This window comes from Orycteropus afer, unplaced genomic scaffold (genome assembly GCF_000298275.1).
Source record: "Orycteropus afer afer isolate SDZICR_OR568_19922 unplaced genomic scaffold, OryAfe1.0 scaffold00005, whole genome shotgun sequence".
Lineage (NCBI taxonomy): Eukaryota > Metazoa > Chordata > Mammalia > Tubulidentata > Orycteropodidae > Orycteropus > Orycteropus afer.
This window is the reverse complement of record NW_006921592.1, coordinates 11,135,593-11,153,885: the sequence shown is the minus strand read 5'-3', so window position 1 is coordinate 11,153,885 and position 18,293 is coordinate 11,135,593. Positions and strand designations below refer to the sequence as shown.

Sequence of the window (18,293 nt, the reverse complement as noted above, 5' to 3'; positions counted from 1 at the left end):
TAAGGTACTTCTAATGCCATTTATTCCTTAGGAACATTTTCTGGCCCTATATTTGGTTACTTGCTTGAGCCATCTTGTCCTGATTTTTTGTGTGTGATTTGAAATGGTCAGTAGTCTCAAAAACATTGTGGTGTTATTGCATTTATTAGTTGATTATATGTATATGTTAGTTTGCTTCACCCTGCACCTTTTTTATTTTGTTTTATGTATCCTGGCAATGAGGCAAGCATGCTGCTCTGGCTGCTAGTTTGGCAGCACTTGGATACTCACCATCTGTCTCTGGGTGGGTATGGTAGCTGGTAGGAAGGTTGGTGTGAGTCTGTGATCACTGGTCATTTATAGCAGCCGGGGGCAGGTGTTGGCTACCCTCTGTTGTCAGTCCAGTGGTGTTGGAGAAGTGGTGGCACTCCCTTACTAGACAGGGTGGCATATGTGGCAAGCATGGCTGGGTAAGGTCCCTGGCTACCGATTGCTGGTTAAAAAGAAAATGGGGGGGGGCAGAGGAAGAAATAAATGAAGAAAGAATAAAAGGCAGGGGATGGGAGATAGGGAAGCCCTAAGAAGAAGGAAAAAAAGGAGAAAAGAAGAAAGAAAACACTGGCATAATACTGGTGCAGGCACTAGCTGCTTAACGCAGCTATGACAGAAATGTAGTACTTGCTCCACAAGATGGCACACTGTTAAACATGGAATTCCAGGACACATGTTGATAACATGAAGGTAGAGGAGATCAAAAAAGGAGGGGAGGGGAAGAGGGAAATAGAGGAAAAAAAACAAGGGCGTGGGAAAGAAGAAGGAAAAAGGAAAAAAACAAGAAAGGGGAAGAGGGAAGAACTAAAAAGAAAGTAAAAAGAAAAAAAGAAGTGGCACAGTATTGACTTATGCGTTAGTGGCTAAACCATGGCTGCAGCGAGAATGCTGAGCTCACACTGTGGGAGTGTGCACTGTTGACTGCAGAAGGGCGGGGGTAGGCAGTGCTGACCTTGGAGGTGGCAGGGGGTGGTTACCCTCTCCCTGGACTAATAAAAAAAAAAAGAGGTGAGGAGGAAGGAAAAAAGAAGATAAAGGATGGGGAGAAGAGGGAAGAACTAGGAAGAAAAATGAAATAGCACAGTACTGGTGCAATGTTGCTGCCAAACATGGGTGCAGTGGCAGTGGGTGTGCTCACTCCACAAGAGTGCGTACCACTCAACACGGAGGGACGGGGCGGATGCTGCCGAATGTGGAGGTGCCAGGGGATGGGACATCTGCTCTGAGATGGAAAAAAAAGGGGGTGGGTGGAAAGGAAGGTGAAAAAGAAAAGAAATAAAAAGGGAGGAAGAGAGGGCAGAACTAAAAAGAAGATCATAGAAAAGGGAAAAATAAAGCAGCAGTGTACTGACAGTAGGGCAGGCATTGACCATCTATCTGCTGGATGGGAGGGAAGCTCACCTCTGATCATTAGGATGTTGTGTGGGGTAATGAGGGGAGATTACACCTCTCTGATCACCAGTCACTAACGTGGGCACCTGTAGAGTCTTGTGTAAATGGAACCAGTTATCTGGTTCTTGCCATAATCGGAATGCAGCTTGCAATAATTCAGCATAGCCATGCTATAGTTGGCCTGTTGGCCATTTGCCAGTCCATGTGCTTCCTTTTTTGCTGTTTCTGTTCAGTCTCTGCTCTAATTGGTATTTGATCTACTTGTTTATCCTTTCCTTTGAAGCTCTGTGTTCCAGGATGTCATCTGTATCCATTTCACTTAGTTTCTTGGGTCTTTGCTGTAGAGAGTCTGGACAGTAGATCTGTCCAGTCTGCCATCTTGGATCCTCCCTCTCACAGATTTTTGAGAAGATAAAATAACATTGTGCTCTAGACATCTTTTCAAGTCATAGAAGATTAATTGCAAATTTCTGTTTTCTTTACTAGAGAGGGGATATTTAGGAAGTACAGGTCACTGTTTCCCATATCTGCATTAGAGATTGCTCTTCAGGGGTGTATGTGTGTATGTGTGTGTACATGTATACATCTGCACATGTGCTTTAGAGGAGAAGTACAGTATTGTGAGGACTTTGGCAGAGTCAGGAGATCTGGATTCTGTTGTGGGTGCTGTCTCACCTGGACGACACCTGTTTCTTTATCATGATTAGCCTCCAGAAGAGTGTTAGGAGAGTTAACTGAATAGAAAATACTTTATAAAGTAGAAAATATCTTATAAATAATAGAGAAAAGAGCAGAGGAAGAAGAGAAGGCACTGGCCAGTCCCTTTCCCTTTGTGTCCTCCAGCTTATTAAATATCTCCTTTTGGTTTTTGTACCCATCAAGGTCTCAGCAGGAAGCATATGACACATTAGAACTAGGTGACTAAGGAGAGTTTAATAAAGGGACTGTTTACAAAGGTGGGAGTTAGGTGTAGATAACCAGTAAGGGCCAGTATAGTAACCAGGGGCCAGCTACAACTGGGAAGGGCGAGGAAGTGAGTCCTGTATGGAGGAGGCCTGTGGTGCCCCTGCAGAGAGGGAACTGGGGGTTCAACACTTGTTCCTTATTCTTCTGCTCTCTGGTCAGCTCCTGGTGTCTTCTGCTGGACAAACCCAGGCAGAGCACAGAAGACAAGTGGGCTTGTAATGAAGTTGTTACAGGCCAGCCTCCTTGGGTAAGATGGGGAAGGTAGAGAGAGGGTCGCTGCATGGGGTGAGGCAACAGGAAAATAACTTACTTTGGAGTTGACTTTTGCATTCTTTTTTGTTTCCTCTTAGCTTATCCCATTCATCCCTCAGTCACTTGTTCTGCTCCTACTTGGAGTCTGCCTTGACGAGGTGTCCAGCATGTGGAAGATGCCAGTGAGGGCTTGTTGACTAGATCCAATGCAAGGACTTGACTGCTCTTGTCTGTTGTTGTTGTTATGTGCCATCAAGTCAGACCCAACTCATAACGACCCCTTCTTGGGTTTTGGGGGCAGATCACTATGGAGGTAGATTGCCAAACCTTCCTTCTGAGGAGTGTCTGGTGGGTTTGAACCACCAGCCCTCTGGTTAGCAGTCAAGTGTTGTAGGCACTATGCTACCAGAGCTCCCTGCTCTTGTCTAGTAGGACTTAAATGAAACACAAGCCAATGTAGTTTATACTTCACCTGTCACTTCCTTTTCCTTTCTCTTTTGAGCATGACTATATAGAATCTTCTCAGATGACCAGGAGAAAGAGGACCGTACTGCCTGGTTCTTGTTCCTCTTCTCCTCTTACCATTGACCTCACATATTAAGATCTCGTCTGTTTTGGTTATAGAAAGAACTGGCAGAGATGACCATTAGATGATATGTCTACAGTTGAAGTTAGCAAACTGTCAGCTATAGATAGGAATAAAAAAGAAACAATCTGAATGGTTTTTTCTTACATAATTATAATTGCTTATTGTTGTTATGTGCCATTGAGTCGGACCTGACTCATAGTGACCCCTCCTTGGGTTTCCAAGGCGGTATCACTATAGAAGTAGACTGCCCAACCTTCCTTCCGAGGAGTGGCTGGTGAGTTTGAACCGTCAGCCTTCTGGTTAGCAGTCAAGTGCCTTAGGTACTATGTTACCAGAGCTCCCTTGAAATTGCTTAGGAGAGTTAATACTGGTTTCATTGTATAAATTGTTGACTGATTAACAAGAGACAATTTCATGGCTTTAACAACAACAACATTATCACTAGGGATGCTACATTTAGGTACTCTTTGTGTTTCTCCAGTATTCATGGTTAGGATTAGATTATGAAATATTCGTTTTATTTTATATATAAGTAGCTCTAGTGGCATAGTGATTGAAGCACTCAGCTGCTAACTAAAAGGTCAGCAGTTCGAACCTACCAGCAACTTAATGGAAGAAAGATGAGGCGGCATTCTTCCATAAAGATTTACAGCCTTGGAAACACTGTGTGGGACAGTTTTACTCTGTCCAAAAGTGTTGCTGTGAGTCAGAATTGACTCAGTGGCAGTGAGTTTGGATTCTGGTGTTTTTGTAAGTTTCTACAGTATTCATGGTTAGGATTTGAAAGTATTCATTTTAAACTCTTTGTAGTGTTACTTTATATTCCAAGGAATTCTTGACCACTTTATTAGAGCAATAGAAAAAAATTAAAAGAATTGGCTACTACAGGGTTATGAGGTTTGAAATTATCTTTCTTTGTGACTGTGAGGGTTCTGTGTTTACCAAGACATCTGTAGTCATTTAAGAGTGCTTCTATGAAAACTGCAAAACTTATTTGAATTTTTGGTGATTGTTTATAAAGATAGTAATGAGATCCAATCCACTTGAAAACAAATTAAATTAGGGCAGTTGCATTCTTAGTTCTTTCTCCCTCCCCCCTTTTTTTCTTTCTCTTTGCTTGTGGAGAGGAAACAGTGATAAGAAAATTGATTATAAGGATCTTCACTGTTTCATTCTGTTATATTTAATATCCAAAGAAGTACTTTTATTTATCCACATTGATGAGAGAAAACAGAGGCATTTGCTGTCTTGGAAGTCTCGAGAAAATTTTAAAATGAGCAAGAAGTATCATTCAGAAATGAAGTGACATATAAAAAAAATTACATTTAGAAAAATGAAGTTTTTGCATTTTGAGTTTTAGAGTCTAAAACTAAAAGTGTTAGATTCTCTGTAAAAAAATATGTTGTCATGCAGTTGAAATCGTCTCATTTTTCCTTCTTCCATGGACATTTGTAGCTGCCTGGTAGGGACTGTTTTCAGGTATATGGTAAAAGAAAAGGAATATTTAACAGGTGAAAAATGAGATAACAAGAAGAAAAGATCCAATAAAAATATATTTTTTGTATCATGTTATTAGTCATGATTGGGCACTATGACTTTCCTGAATTAGGTGATGGTTTGGAATAACTCAGCCAACCAAATCTCCCTGCAAATAAGTACAGTTGATGCTTTCTGTCTAGAAAAGTGATCCCGATTCTGTTCTGATCAGGATACTATGCTCTCTTCACACCCATAAAAGAAAATATCTTTTTAAAAGAGTTCTTAACGCTTTTTCTTTTATCTCTTTATGACCAGCATTTGTGTAAATGAAATGTCATTTGTAGATCTAAATCCTAGCTAAATAACTCAGCTTTCTGGAAATGTTTCCAATATTCTCTAGGAAAGAGAACTTTATCAAGTTTTATTATGTTCAAAAGATGCTGTTTTCATTATGTTTCTTATAAGATATATGATTGCAAATCACTATCAAAGTTCCATGCTGAGTGACTTCCAAAGGGGTGACAGTTTTTTTTTAAGCTAATCTGGCTTTTGAAATGAGAAGGAAACCACATCCTTATAATTCTATAAGTTTTCTCTTTCGGTAGTGTTTCCACTTCCAGTGCTGCTACTGTACTGTAACTAACGAGCCTCTCAACAGCAGGCTGTTCAGGGAGGGCTGGGCCAGGCCACACTTGTAGTTCTCTGGGAGACTGTGAGAAGGTGTTATGGTCTGATGAGCTATTGTTGTCCATCTTTCAGGGACAGGAGAGAGTGGCAAGAGCACATTTATCAAGCAGATGAGAATCATCCATGGGTCAGGATACTCTGATGAAGACAAAAGGGGCTTCACCAAGCTGGTGTATCAGAACATCTTCACAGCCATGCAGGCCATGATCAGAGCTATGGACACGCTCAAAATCCCCTACAAGTATGAGCACAATAAGGTAGGTGTGGCTCTTCATTGAAAACCTTGGCGAAGCAGTTGTCCACAGTACAAATGATCTCTAAAATTATCTAGAGTTCATAGTGGGTTTTGGAAATGTATATATTTTGAAATCTCATTCTAAGTGGGTCTTTTGATGAACCATAAGTTGTTTATAAATATTTTCCCCCCAGATATTTAAAATCACTTATATAAAAAAATAAGAGTTGTATTCTTTGATAGTAATGTAAGATATATTTGGATGTTCATCTTTAAATGTATATAATCATACCTCAGAGATACTGTGGGTTCAGTCCCAGACCTCTGTAATAAAACGAATATTGCAGTGCAGTGAGTCACATGAATTTTTTGACTTCCCAGTGCATAGAAAAGTTATATTTACATTATACTGTAGTCTACTAAGTGTGAAATAGCATTATGAAAAATTTTGAAATATTGTGATAATTGTAAAACTCTGACACACACATGAAGTGAGCACATACTATTTATTAGAAAAATGGCACCAATGCTCAATGCAGGGTTGCCACATACCTTCAATTTGTGAAAAACTCGTTATCTGTGAAGTGTAAGAAAGTGAAGCACAATAAAGCAAGTATGCCTGAAGTGTAATACCACAGTTTAAAATTTCGGAGAACACATTATTTTAAGAATACCATTGTAGGAACTCTTGTGGTGTAGTGCATAATGCATTTGACTGCTAACCAGAAGGCTGGCAGTTCAAACCCACCAGCCACTCCTCAGAAGGAAGATGTGGCAATCTGCTTCCACAGAGATACTGCCTCAGAAACCAAAGGGAGGGGTCGCTATGAGTCAGGATCGACTTGACAGCAGTGAATTGAGTTTATTGTAGGTACAGTACAAATTGACCAAAGTAAAGAACAGAGAAGAAGTGGCAGCTTTGCCTCAACTTCCTACTCTTTGTACTTCATTGAAAAAGATAGGAAAACAGTTTAGGACTATAATGTCCAGTTTAATTTTTGATCGCTACTTTATTTCAGTAGTAACACAGGCTTAATTTTCTTTCAAACTAGACCCATCTGTCACTTCCAATAACCTTTCAAACACATTTCCCTGCAATTGTGTAAAGTAATGGAAATTTTTAAATTCACTTGAGAAAGAGGGAAAATGGAGTAGTTCAGCTTTTGAATAAGCAAACTTTTTCGGTATCTAGCCATTGTCTCTGTGTTGAAATACCCTGCAGATATAACAGAGATGTGACACTAGGTGAGGGTGGTGTTTCTGAGGATGGCTCCATGTGTGAGTTCACTGCAGCTTCTCTGCAGGAAGCTCACAGGCAGGGCCTGGATCTGTTCCCTGGGATGACAGCCTGTGTAGAGGCACAATCCCGAGGGCAGAGAAAGCTGTTCAGAATTTGTGGAAATGTCTTTAGAGTCTGCCTTCTTCACTTCCTGTTAATCAAGAAGTCAACTGATAGATGTACTTTCTATTTCTTAGGGCATCATCACACTGGTACAGCCTCACTTTTTGTTGACAAAACACTCCATGTGCACCACAAACATTTGGTATCTTCAGTCAGAACTTTTGTTATTAATACTGTTAATAATCTGCTGCTAAAGATAATTCCACTAACCAGACGTATAGGAAACAAGAAGTTGCCATGCCCAGTTGATTGATAAACTGAGCTTTAACCTACAACATGCAATTGTAGATAAAAGTAAAGCATTGTGTTACCATCCAAAAGTTTCTCACAAAACAAACACACACACAAAAAACCGGTTGTTGTTGAGTTGATTCTGGCTTCTGACGACCCCATATACGTCAGAGTAGAACTGAGTTCCATAGGGTTTGCAATGGAAGTAGGTCACCAGACCTTTCTTCCAAGGTGGCCCTGGTTGGATTTGAGCAGCCATCCTTTAGGTTAATAGCAGAGTGCTTAAATACATAAATATACCAATCATGTTAAAATTAGACATACCTTTTTCTTGGATGGTTCTTGATATTACCTGGTTATTTCTTACCCACTTGATACCCTCACACATAGTTTTTTGATGGCAGTAAGAGACTCCCTCCACAAATAACAGAGAAACCCTTCACAAATAATCCTTCCTGTTTTTACTCTCAGGAGTATAAGTGATCTGGGCAGGTTTATGAACCCTGGAACATGGTGCCCGAGCCAGAGGAGGTGACCTAAGAACTCTAGATGTAAAAGGATCAGGGTTTTTATTTCCCTAAGAAATCTCAGTGTTAGGAGTTTCTGAAATAGGTGGGTTGTTTCTTTCATCGCAGTTGTGAGAAAATTTCTGTTGAAGAATTCCCCAGTCTACAATCAGTTGATAATATCGTCTGAGAATCCTAGCTGAGTTATCTGTGTTTGTGATATACATAAAAATCCTATCCATATAGCCAGTTTACATATTATAGTATCATAAAAACATGCCAATATTTTACCAAAAAATTAACTTTTTTGGTTAATCCAGAAGAATCCTTCAGGATTTTATACTGGTAGATTTTCACATGAAGATCATTTATTACACAGACATGTAGATGTAGAAGATGGGGTGAAATCCAAGCCTTATTTTATAACTCATTGAAGAATATATAATGTGATTATTTGACCTCTTCCTGTCAGTTCTTGTTTAATAGTTATAAATTGACATATCACAAAAGTTATAACAATGTGGATTTCTCTCAGATATAATTATCCTCTGAAATGTTCCCATATCTCTTGGTTACTTAATACGCTACCTTATATAGTGACGGTAGTGTGTGATGATCCCAGAATTCCTCAATACGTTTAATCCCCATAACTTGTAACAGTATTAGGTTCACTTTTGTGTCATTATCTCCACCACATGCACTTCAAAAGCATCACTTTGTCTTGTGTCATCCATTAACTTCCTGAGTATTCCCACTTGGCAGCTAACCATCAGCCTTTAGGTTAGCTGCCAAGTGCTTAACCATTGGTCCACCAGGGCTCCTCTTGCCTTTGTTAGTGCTTATAAAAGAAATAGTGTCTCCTCCTTCCTGCTCAACTCAACTGCCATTTCCTGCAAGTTCTGCTCTAATCCCCCATAGTACTAAGTGATCCTGCCCTCCTTTAGCATAACCCATAGTAGAGGTATTAGCACTTGACTATTAGCTGAGGGTTCTCAGTTGAAACCCACCCAGAGAGCCTTGGAAGACAGGCCTGGTGGTCTGCTTCTGAAAGTTCTCAACCTTAAAAACACTATGAAACACAATTTTACTCTACACACATGCGGTTGTCACTAGAGTCAACTTGATGGCAGCTAACAACAGTAGCTTGTATAAATGATGGTGATTTGGGTACTGACCTTGTTTCCCAGACTAAGCTTTAAGCTACTTGGAAGTAAATCTTGTGTCAGATCCATCTTTATATTCCTCCTCATTCCTGGTGCTATATTATACCTAGTAGGTATTAGAAAAAAATACTTGTTTTGCAAACAGGTGAAACATTTATAAGTTGAAATGACTGAACGTCTCCTCTTCTCCTGTTTTGTCCTCAAAGTTGTTGAAATGATTATTCAGATCCACAAATAAGTAGCTGCTGAAATTTCTCTCTATTTGTAGGGACATAAATGTGATGTGCTGTTAGGGATGCAGAGAAATGTAATCAGATTGAATAGAAATTTACAATCAGCAAAGGGAGAAAGGGCACTTTGGGAAGGAGGAATGGCTGGAATAAATGTTCACAAGAAGGAAGGTGCATGTAGTGGAGGACTATAAATTGGTCACCTAGCTGTAAAGCTTGGGAACTGTCAGTGGTCATCAGTTGACATGGAGGCTCAAGCCACCCAGAGGTGCGTCAGAGAAAAGGCCTGAGTATCTACTTGTAAACAGTCAGCCCTTGAAACTCTGTGGGTCACAGTTCTACTCTGACGTGCAAGGGGTTGCCATGAGTTGGAATTGACTAGATGATGACTGGTTTGTTGTGTTTCTTTTTTTTTTTTTAGTTCCTAGGCTGCAGTGGCCTTTGACTGAGTAGCTAGGAGGTGAAAGGCATCTTCAGGCCCGACAGCTGTGTTTCCTTTTCACCTGTGGTGGAGGGGCTCACAGAAGTCAGGTTGCTACCTTAGCTCTTGCCTTCCCCAGACTTTTCTAGAGAAAGGACTCGTCACAGGGAAAGTACCTCATAAAACACATTTACAGTGTTATGAATTTTCTCTAGTTCCTGAAAAACCCAAGATCCTCAAGCTATTTACATTTTCCAAAAGAAAAATGTAGCCAGGATTCTGGAGAACTTGCCAACTTACTCCTGCCTTTGATCAGCTGAACAAGAAATTACTACTGTCTTAGTTTACAAAATGCCAAGGGGCTGATTTCATTTTCGTATTTCCCACCTGTCTATTAAACATATTATAAAGGTAGAATGAATGGGTTTGTCTTTCCTTTTACCCCTGTAAAGAGTTTTATCAGTCACCATCCTCCTCTTGCAAACAATGGAAGCAAACTTAAGTAGAAAAACAACTTGTGGAAATATGGGGTATCTCAGAGAACTGAGATCAGCTGAAGGATTTGTTTTTGGAAACCACGGCAGGTCTGGTGAACTTGTCTGTGAGACACATGAAATCTGGACATTTCTAATTTTCTTTCACTCTCCTCCAAATTCCTGGGAAAATATGCCTGACTGGTCTAGTCTAGATTATGTGCTAGCTCTTTGGACAAGGAAAGGCTGTACAATGATTGACAAGTCCCCAAGGGAAATCTGGGTACAGTTAGTATAAAAAGGGCAATGTGCTGGCACAAATCATAACTATGTATTGCATATAAACAGTCAATTTAGAAAATAAAATGACACATGGATCCTCTATAGAAGCAAGCCCTCCCATTTTATTCAGCATTTATGAAGCCTGTGCTAACATGCATTTTCTTATTCTGGACTTTACCATGCACAAAAGGGGAATTAGGCAACTGGGAGAAAGGAGGGTTAGTGACTTGGTAAGATGGTATGTTGTTGTTGTTGTTGTTATGTGCCGTTGAGTCGGACCCGACTCATAGCGACCCCTCCTTGGGTTTCTGAGGCAGTATCACTACGGAGGTAGATTGCCCCATCTTCCTTCCGAGGAGTCGAGCTGAAGCACTGAATAACCTTGAGATTGTCATGTTGCTTCCATAAATCTGAATTTCTTTACTCTCTATGTATTTACTCATTTAATGAGTAGATAACTGTTACAATAAAAGACTATGTAATTTAGTTCCTTACATATAATAACTAATGATAGGATTGTTTCAAAAATTAAATAGGTATTGGATGTGCATATGTCTTATAAATGACAAAAATAAATCTTGGAAATTATTATAAAATGAACTGTCCTCATGGATAGAATGAATACACTAACCTTCCATCATTATTAAGAATAAAACGAAAAGAAAATAACTTAAATGGCATAAGTAGATTTAGGAGGTATCTAAGGAAAAATTTCCTCAGAGTGACAGTCATTGAAATGGGATACCAAGGGAAGTAGAGAAATGTCCTTATCTGGATGTGTTCAAAAATAGAATGTATTTTTAACATGTGAAATTCTTTGAGGCAGTTTTGCGGAAATAAGGCAACCTCTGAAATCTTTTTAACACTGTTTTTCCCTCGTGCTGATTATCTGGTTCCAAAATTCTAATAAAGAGATTAGGTTGTTGTTAAAGTTATTTCGGTATAATTTGAAGCCCCTACCTTTCTAGAAGTTTCTTAAGGAGCTCTGGTGACGTAGTACCTAAGGCATTTGACTGCTAACCAGAAGGCTGGCGGTTCAAACCCACCAGCCACTCTGCAGAAGGAAGACTGGGCAGTCTACTTCTGTAAAGATTTACTGCTTCAGAAACACAACGAGGGGTCACTATGAGTCGGAATCGATGCGATGGCAGTGGGTTTGGGTTTGGTTAGAGTACCTGGCAAAAGATAGAGGGCAACAGATTTCTTTTGACCATGTTTTCCAGCCCAATGGAGACGACTTTTTTTTTTTTTTTTGGATCTGAATCCCACAGGTGATTGCAATATTTATGTCTATGTAGTTTAATTATTTTCCTTCTCTCCTTCCTTTCTCCCTCCCTCCCTATTTCTCTCCCTCCAACTTATTTCAAAGTTCACTATTCCATGACATGCAGGTTTTGTGGATTGGGGTGGTGGCAGTGATTTTAGGCTACTAGGAACCAAAGACAGCTTGCACTCTTTCATAGGGAAACTTTCCAATCAAGCTTTCTATCTCTTGTACCCTCTATATGTTCTAAAGGAGTCTTGGCGCTTCTCATGATGAACCTGAAATATCAACCACCTCTTTTTCTGAGGTTGGTTCACCACTTTCTCCCTTCTTTATAGAGCTTGTCTTAGGACTTATATCACCACAGACTCTCTAGTACTTTATTTCACCTTTCAAAATCTATCTCTATACTCTCTTTTCTCTTTTGATATCTTGGAAAAACTTCCTAAACACTTTTTCCTGTCTTCACTCTAGCCTTGATCCATTTCAGTTCTTTATTCATTCTGTACTTGTGACAGCTGTGTTAAAATAGAAGATGAGTATGAGATCATTTTATCACTTTTTCTTGGCTAAAATTCCACCATAATCCCAGGGCATGCCATATTGCTTATCCAAAGTTCACATCTGCAATCAGGTTCATTAGAGGAAGACTTGAAGCAAAGAATTCAGCAGTGGTCTGAGGATATTTTTTCTTTTGCATGACTTTGTTGACTTATAACTTATATAGTTACTTACTTACACATATAAAACTAACACACATCACCAGAACTGTTGTTGTTAAGTGCCTTTGAATAGTTTTTGACTCATAGCATCCCTGTGTGATGGAGTGGAATTGCCTTATAGTGTTTTCTTGGCCGAAGGTTTTTGGAAGTAGATTGATCACCAGTCATCAGTGTTAAGTCTTGTATATTTTTTCATTGTGAACACATTTGCACCCACATCAACAAAACATGACCAGAATAGCAGAATCCTCTTCATACAACCTTCCAGTCGTTGCTCTAACCCCTAAAGAGTGCTCACCATCCTGACTTCTAATAAAGTTGATACGTTTTGTTAGTATTTGAGCTTTACATATAAATAATAAAAACATATCTTAAACAAGTAAATATACATAAATATGTAAAAAAGTTTATATATTTTATAAATATGAAATATATACTCCTTTTTATCTGCCCAACATTTTAATTTTGCCCAACAGTATGCTTTTGCTTATAAGTTTAATTCATTCATTCTCATTACTTTACAATAACAGTACCCTATAGATCTTTCTGTGGTGATGAAAATGCCTTTTATCTGTGCTGTATTATATGATAGCCACTAACCGCATATGACTGATTGTCAAGCCTTTGAGATATGGCTAGTGTGACTGAGGAACTGAATTTAGTTTAATCTTAGTTAATTTACATTTAAATTTACATGTGACTAGGGGCTACTGTATTGCTCTGTTGCTCAGCACAATTGTATAACATTCCATTTTATGAATATACCACAGTTTATTTATATATCCTACTATTAGGCTTTACTGACTGTTACAAATAATGCCATTATAAAAATTCCTGTAAACATATTCTTCTACCTGTATTGAACATAAGCATGCATTTCTTTGGCGAATGTGCCTAGGATTTGAAATTGCTGGGTTAGAAAGTATGCACATGTTCAGTTTCAGTAGTTATATATATGACCAAAGAGTTTTCCAGGATGTTTGTACCAATTTACACTCCCACCAGCTGTGTTTGAGAGATCCATTTGCTCCATGTCCTTGACAACACTTGGTATTAATAGTTCTTTTATTTTAGCCACTGCAGTTTCTTGCAAATAATGTGTACTTCATAATTTCTGAATTCTGTTAGATCATTTTTCTTTGGAATGGGCACATAAGTGGATTTCTTCCAGTTAGTTGGTCAGGTAGCTATCAAATTTCTTGGTATATCACATGAAAATAAAATTTTACTGAAGATAATTTTAAAATCATTGCATCAGTACACTGATAGGGAACTGCTAGAAAGCCATGCCAGAGTCTCAGAAGAGGACATGGAATAAAGAGATATCATTATTGATATCAGATGGAATTTGGCTGAAAGCATAGAATACTAGAAAGATGTTTCCCTGTGTTTTATTGACTGTATAAAGGCATGTGACTGTGTGGCTCATAATGAATTATGGACGATATTGAAAAGAATGAAATTTCCAGAACACCTAAGTGTGCTCATGTAGAACCTGTACATAGAACAAGAGTCAGTTGTTTGAACAGAGCAAGGAGATACTACATGATTTAAAATCAGGAAAGGTGTGTGTCAAGGTAAAATGGTATCATTTCACCAGCCTTATTCACTCTATTTGCTGAGCAAATATTCCAAGATGGTGGACTCTCTGAAAAGTATGCAGCATCAGGATTGAAGGAAAATCAGTAACAACCTGCGATATACAGATGATACAGCTTAGCTTGCTGAAAGCAAAGAAAACTTAAATCGCTTACTAATGAAGATTGAAGACTACAGACTACAGACTTTAGTATGTATTATATTTCAGGATAAAGATAACGAAGCCCTCGCAACTGGACCAATAGACAACATCATGATAAAGTGAGAAAAGTTTGAAGTTGTCAGGTATTTCATTTTACTTGAATCCACAACCAGTGCTCATGGAAGCAGCAGTCGGGAGACCAAATGATGTATTGCACTGGGCAATTCTGATGCAAAAGACCTTTTCAAAGTCTTAAAAAGTAGAGGTATCACTTTGAGAAATAAAGTGCACTTGACCCAAGCATGGTATTTTCAGTTGCCTCAGATGTGTACGAAATGTAGACAATGAATAAGAAGAATGAAGAATTGATGACTTTGAATTATGCTGTTGGTGAAGAATACTGAATAGACAATAGACTGCCAGAAGAACAAACAAATCTGTCTTGGAAGAAGTATAGCCAGAAACTTCTTTAGAAGTAAGGATGGTGAGATTTCCTCTCATGTACATTGGACATGTTATCAGGAGGGACGAGTCCCTTGAGAAGAACATCATGCTTGGTAGAGAGTCAGTGAAAAAGAGGAAGGCCTTGAATGAGGTGGATTGACACGATGTCTGTAACAGTGAGCTCAAGCATAGCAGTGATTGTGAGGATGCTGTCAGACTGGGCAGTGTTTCATTTTATTTTAGGGTCATTGTGAGTCAGAATCAACTCAAAGACACCTAACAACAACAACAATATGCATGTTAATTTTTTTCCCCAACCATGTTCCCCCCACTGCATATTTTTTTGTTTTAAAAAACCCCTAAAAAACAAAAACCATAGTGCCCAAAATATCTGTGGGAGGGCATGCATGGCATAGTTGGCGTAGCAAAAAACATCTAACACATGTTTTTTTTGAAAAAGTGTCATATTCTGGTGGCTACACAGTGGCATCATGTCACATTGTTTTAATTATAACAAGGCAAGTTGAGCACCTTTTCCTATGTTTTTTGGCCATTTGGTTATCTTTTAAAATACACATTTCTAGATTTTGCCCTCTCCCCCTTTGTAAATTGAGTTGTTTTGATTTTTTTTATTGTTTTACAAGGGTTCTTTTTATATTAAATATATCAGTTTTTGTTGAATAAATGTATTACAAATATCTTATACTGTAACAGTGAGCTCAAGCATAGCAGTGATTGTGAGGATGCTGTCAGACTGGGCAGTGTTTCATTTTATTTTAGGGTCATTGTGAGTCAGAATCAACTCAAAGACACCTAACAACAACAACAATATGCATGTTAATTTTTTATAGAGTTTGTCTATATTCTTAATGGTTCTTTCAGTGAAAAGAAGTTCTTAATTTGTAGTGTAGTCCATTTTACCATTATTTCTCTTCTAATTAGTGATTTTTATGCCCTTCTAAAGAATCTCTTTCCTACTTTAAGACAGGGACATAATCTTCTGTATTTTCTTCTAATTTATTACTGCTTTGCTTTTTACATTCACGTCTAAAATCTATTTCAGACAATAGTGTGATGGGAGGTGGAGGGGTCGAGATTGATTTGTTTCCATTTGCATAGTTAATTGATCCAGAATATTTATTAAAAAACTTCTTTTACCCAGGGAAATTCAGTGTCACTATTGTCACAAATCAATTAAATGTATCTACTTTGTTTCTGGACTCTCTAGTCTGATCTTTTGATCTATTTTGTATATCCTTGTGCCAATACCAATATTAATGATGGAGATTTGCATTACGTTTTAATTTTGGGCAGTGTAAGTCATTCAGCTTTGATGTTTTTCAAGATGACATAAGAGCCAAATTTATTCCCTCGTAATTAAATTTCTTTAGCTAATGGGTCAATTTCCTAGGGTGAATCCTAATATTACAGTCGTTTTCTGTAGCACAACCATCTTCCTCTTCCCAGTGGCCTCCATTTATTTATTTATTTTATTTTCTAGCCTATATTGGCTGCATATCTCAGTACAAGGGTGTCAATTTTCCCAGCTTGCTATTATGGCATTTTAATTATCAGTTACCCCATTTGGAAGGGTGATAGTGCCAGTGAGTGGCATTATTCAGTGGGGTCATGTTCTTTTTCACTTGAGAATTCCCTTTAACAAGCATGGGAGCTGCACAGTGAGTGTACTGGGGTCCTACCAAGTTCCCCTTCCACTAATCCCTTCTTAACACTAGAATATCTTCTTATTTTCTGTCTTCACTTCCCATAGCTTATTAGAAGGTTAAACAAAGTGATCTTGATGTTCTTCTTTTCTTTTTTGTAGTCTCTTGCTATAGTGGCTCAATGTGAGAGCTATGTATAAAGAAGGGAATGCAGGCTGGTTTTGCCCTTTTGTTAACTGTAGCATTTTAATCCTATTATGGACAATTTTCATTCATTTATGCCTAATGAGGATAATGGGAAGCAACTCATTTTGGTGAAGTAGTTGGATGAAGTAGGAGTATTAAGCATAGGCAGAAATATAGATGTAAGGATCCACACACCCACATACATATGCACACTCATGTGTAATTGTTGTCTTGTGCATTAGAGATGACCTTTGAACAGTAGTCATATGTGGAGATAAAACTGCTGGATGACTAGCATCCTGTGCATAATTATACATACATACGTGTGTGTGTGTGTTTGTGTGTGTGTGTGTGATGACTCCCTTCAGATGATATTTTTTTAGTTTACAAGCATCTACTCTGCTTTGCTTAAAAAGACCTATCCATGTGAAATGAACTCATCTCTAGGGTTTGTCTTCAGCTAATCTACAGTGTTTAAAATTGAATGAAAGGAAGAAAATTAACACTAGAGGGCAGAGATTGAGCCTTAATTATCTGAAACTCAGTATATTATTTTGCACATACTTCTAATCTGTTGAATGAGTGAACAAATAAATAATTTTTTACTGTTTAATGGGTTTTCATATATAATGTGTTATGCTAGATAAGAACATAATTATTAGAGCCAGGCATACTTGGTTTGAAACACAAAATTTCTGTGTGATATTGTTTGAAACAACAAAGTAGTGGTGATTATAATGCCTATTTCACAATGTATTTATTGTGAGAATTAAATTACACCTACTTCTCACTTCTTGACTATCTTGTTATCCAACAATTCACATTTATGACAATAGTAAAAAATCTATGTGCTATTTTGTATGTTAATGACATACATCTGGCAGTAATAATGGTGAGGTACAAGGGAGAGGAATGTGGCTGTGATGATTAAGATTATGAGGTTCTGTGTCAACTTGGCAGTTATGTAATGACATCGTTTGGCAGTTATGTAATGGTACAGTCCTCCATTGTTGCATAACACCAATATTCACATAACCATCTAATCTTTGGAACTCAACCATGTTGATAAGTGAGGAGTAGATATGTATAGTCTGTGAAAAAATTGAAAGTGTCGCCCATCATCAAATGGAGATAATGTTCTTTCATTCAACAAATATTTATTAAATATCTCTTAAGTGCTCATCAACATAAACAGAAAAATAAATAATAAGTGCTCTAGGGGACATTACTGTTTTGTTCAAACACACCACCTCTCATTAAACCCCTCGTAGCTGCTGAGACTGACCTTGAATATCCAGGAACTGACCGCCACCATATAAAATACATGTGGCATAGTTCAGCACATTTGAGTAGGAAGTTGTGAAGCTGGTCATTTGGCTGTTCTTGGTTAACTCCTGGCAAAGCATCAGATAAATACTTTCCTTGTTCTTTTAATCCAAGTAATGTGTGATTTCCCCCTTAATTTGAAACAATGAGTCTATTTTCAATTACAGAGGCAGGATATGTTTGTTGGAAGGAAGGAAAGTGAATGCCTAATGAAGTTGAAGGGTTCTAGTGACAGTATTGAAAGTGCTAGCACTTTTACCAGGAGCCCTGGTGGTTCAGTGGTTAAGTGCTCAGCTGCTAACTGAAAGGTCAGTGTTTAGACCCACTGGCTGCTCCATGTGAGAAAGCTGTGGCAATCTGGTTACAAAGATTATGGCCTTGGAAACCCTATGTGGCAGCTCTACTCCATCCTATAGGGTCCCTATGAGTTGGAATGGAATATGGCAATGGTTAGCACTTTTACCATTTTCACCCCACTGAAGAAGTAATTGCAGTCATGTACTTACTTTTTTGTAGTTGTATTGCTTATTATTTGGCAAAGCATCCATTTCACTCATAAAAATCATGTGTGTTAAGCCTAAAGTCTTGTTGTTTCTAAGAAAGTGTTC

General features: G+C 38.3%; 1 protein-coding gene across 1 annotated transcript in view; it reads left to right on the top strand.

Moving 5' to 3' along the window:
• LOC103195150 (guanine nucleotide-binding protein G(q) subunit alpha) overlaps positions 1 to 18,293 on the top strand; it is a 370,619-nt gene that overhangs the window by 134,215 nt on the left and 218,111 nt on the right. Inside the window, exon 2 of the mRNA XM_007938628.2 lies at positions 5,468 to 5,652. Within this exon, the coding sequence (XP_007936819.1) occupies positions 5,468 to 5,652 (185 nt within the window). The remainder of the gene's footprint in view (positions 1 to 5,467; positions 5,653 to 18,293) is intronic.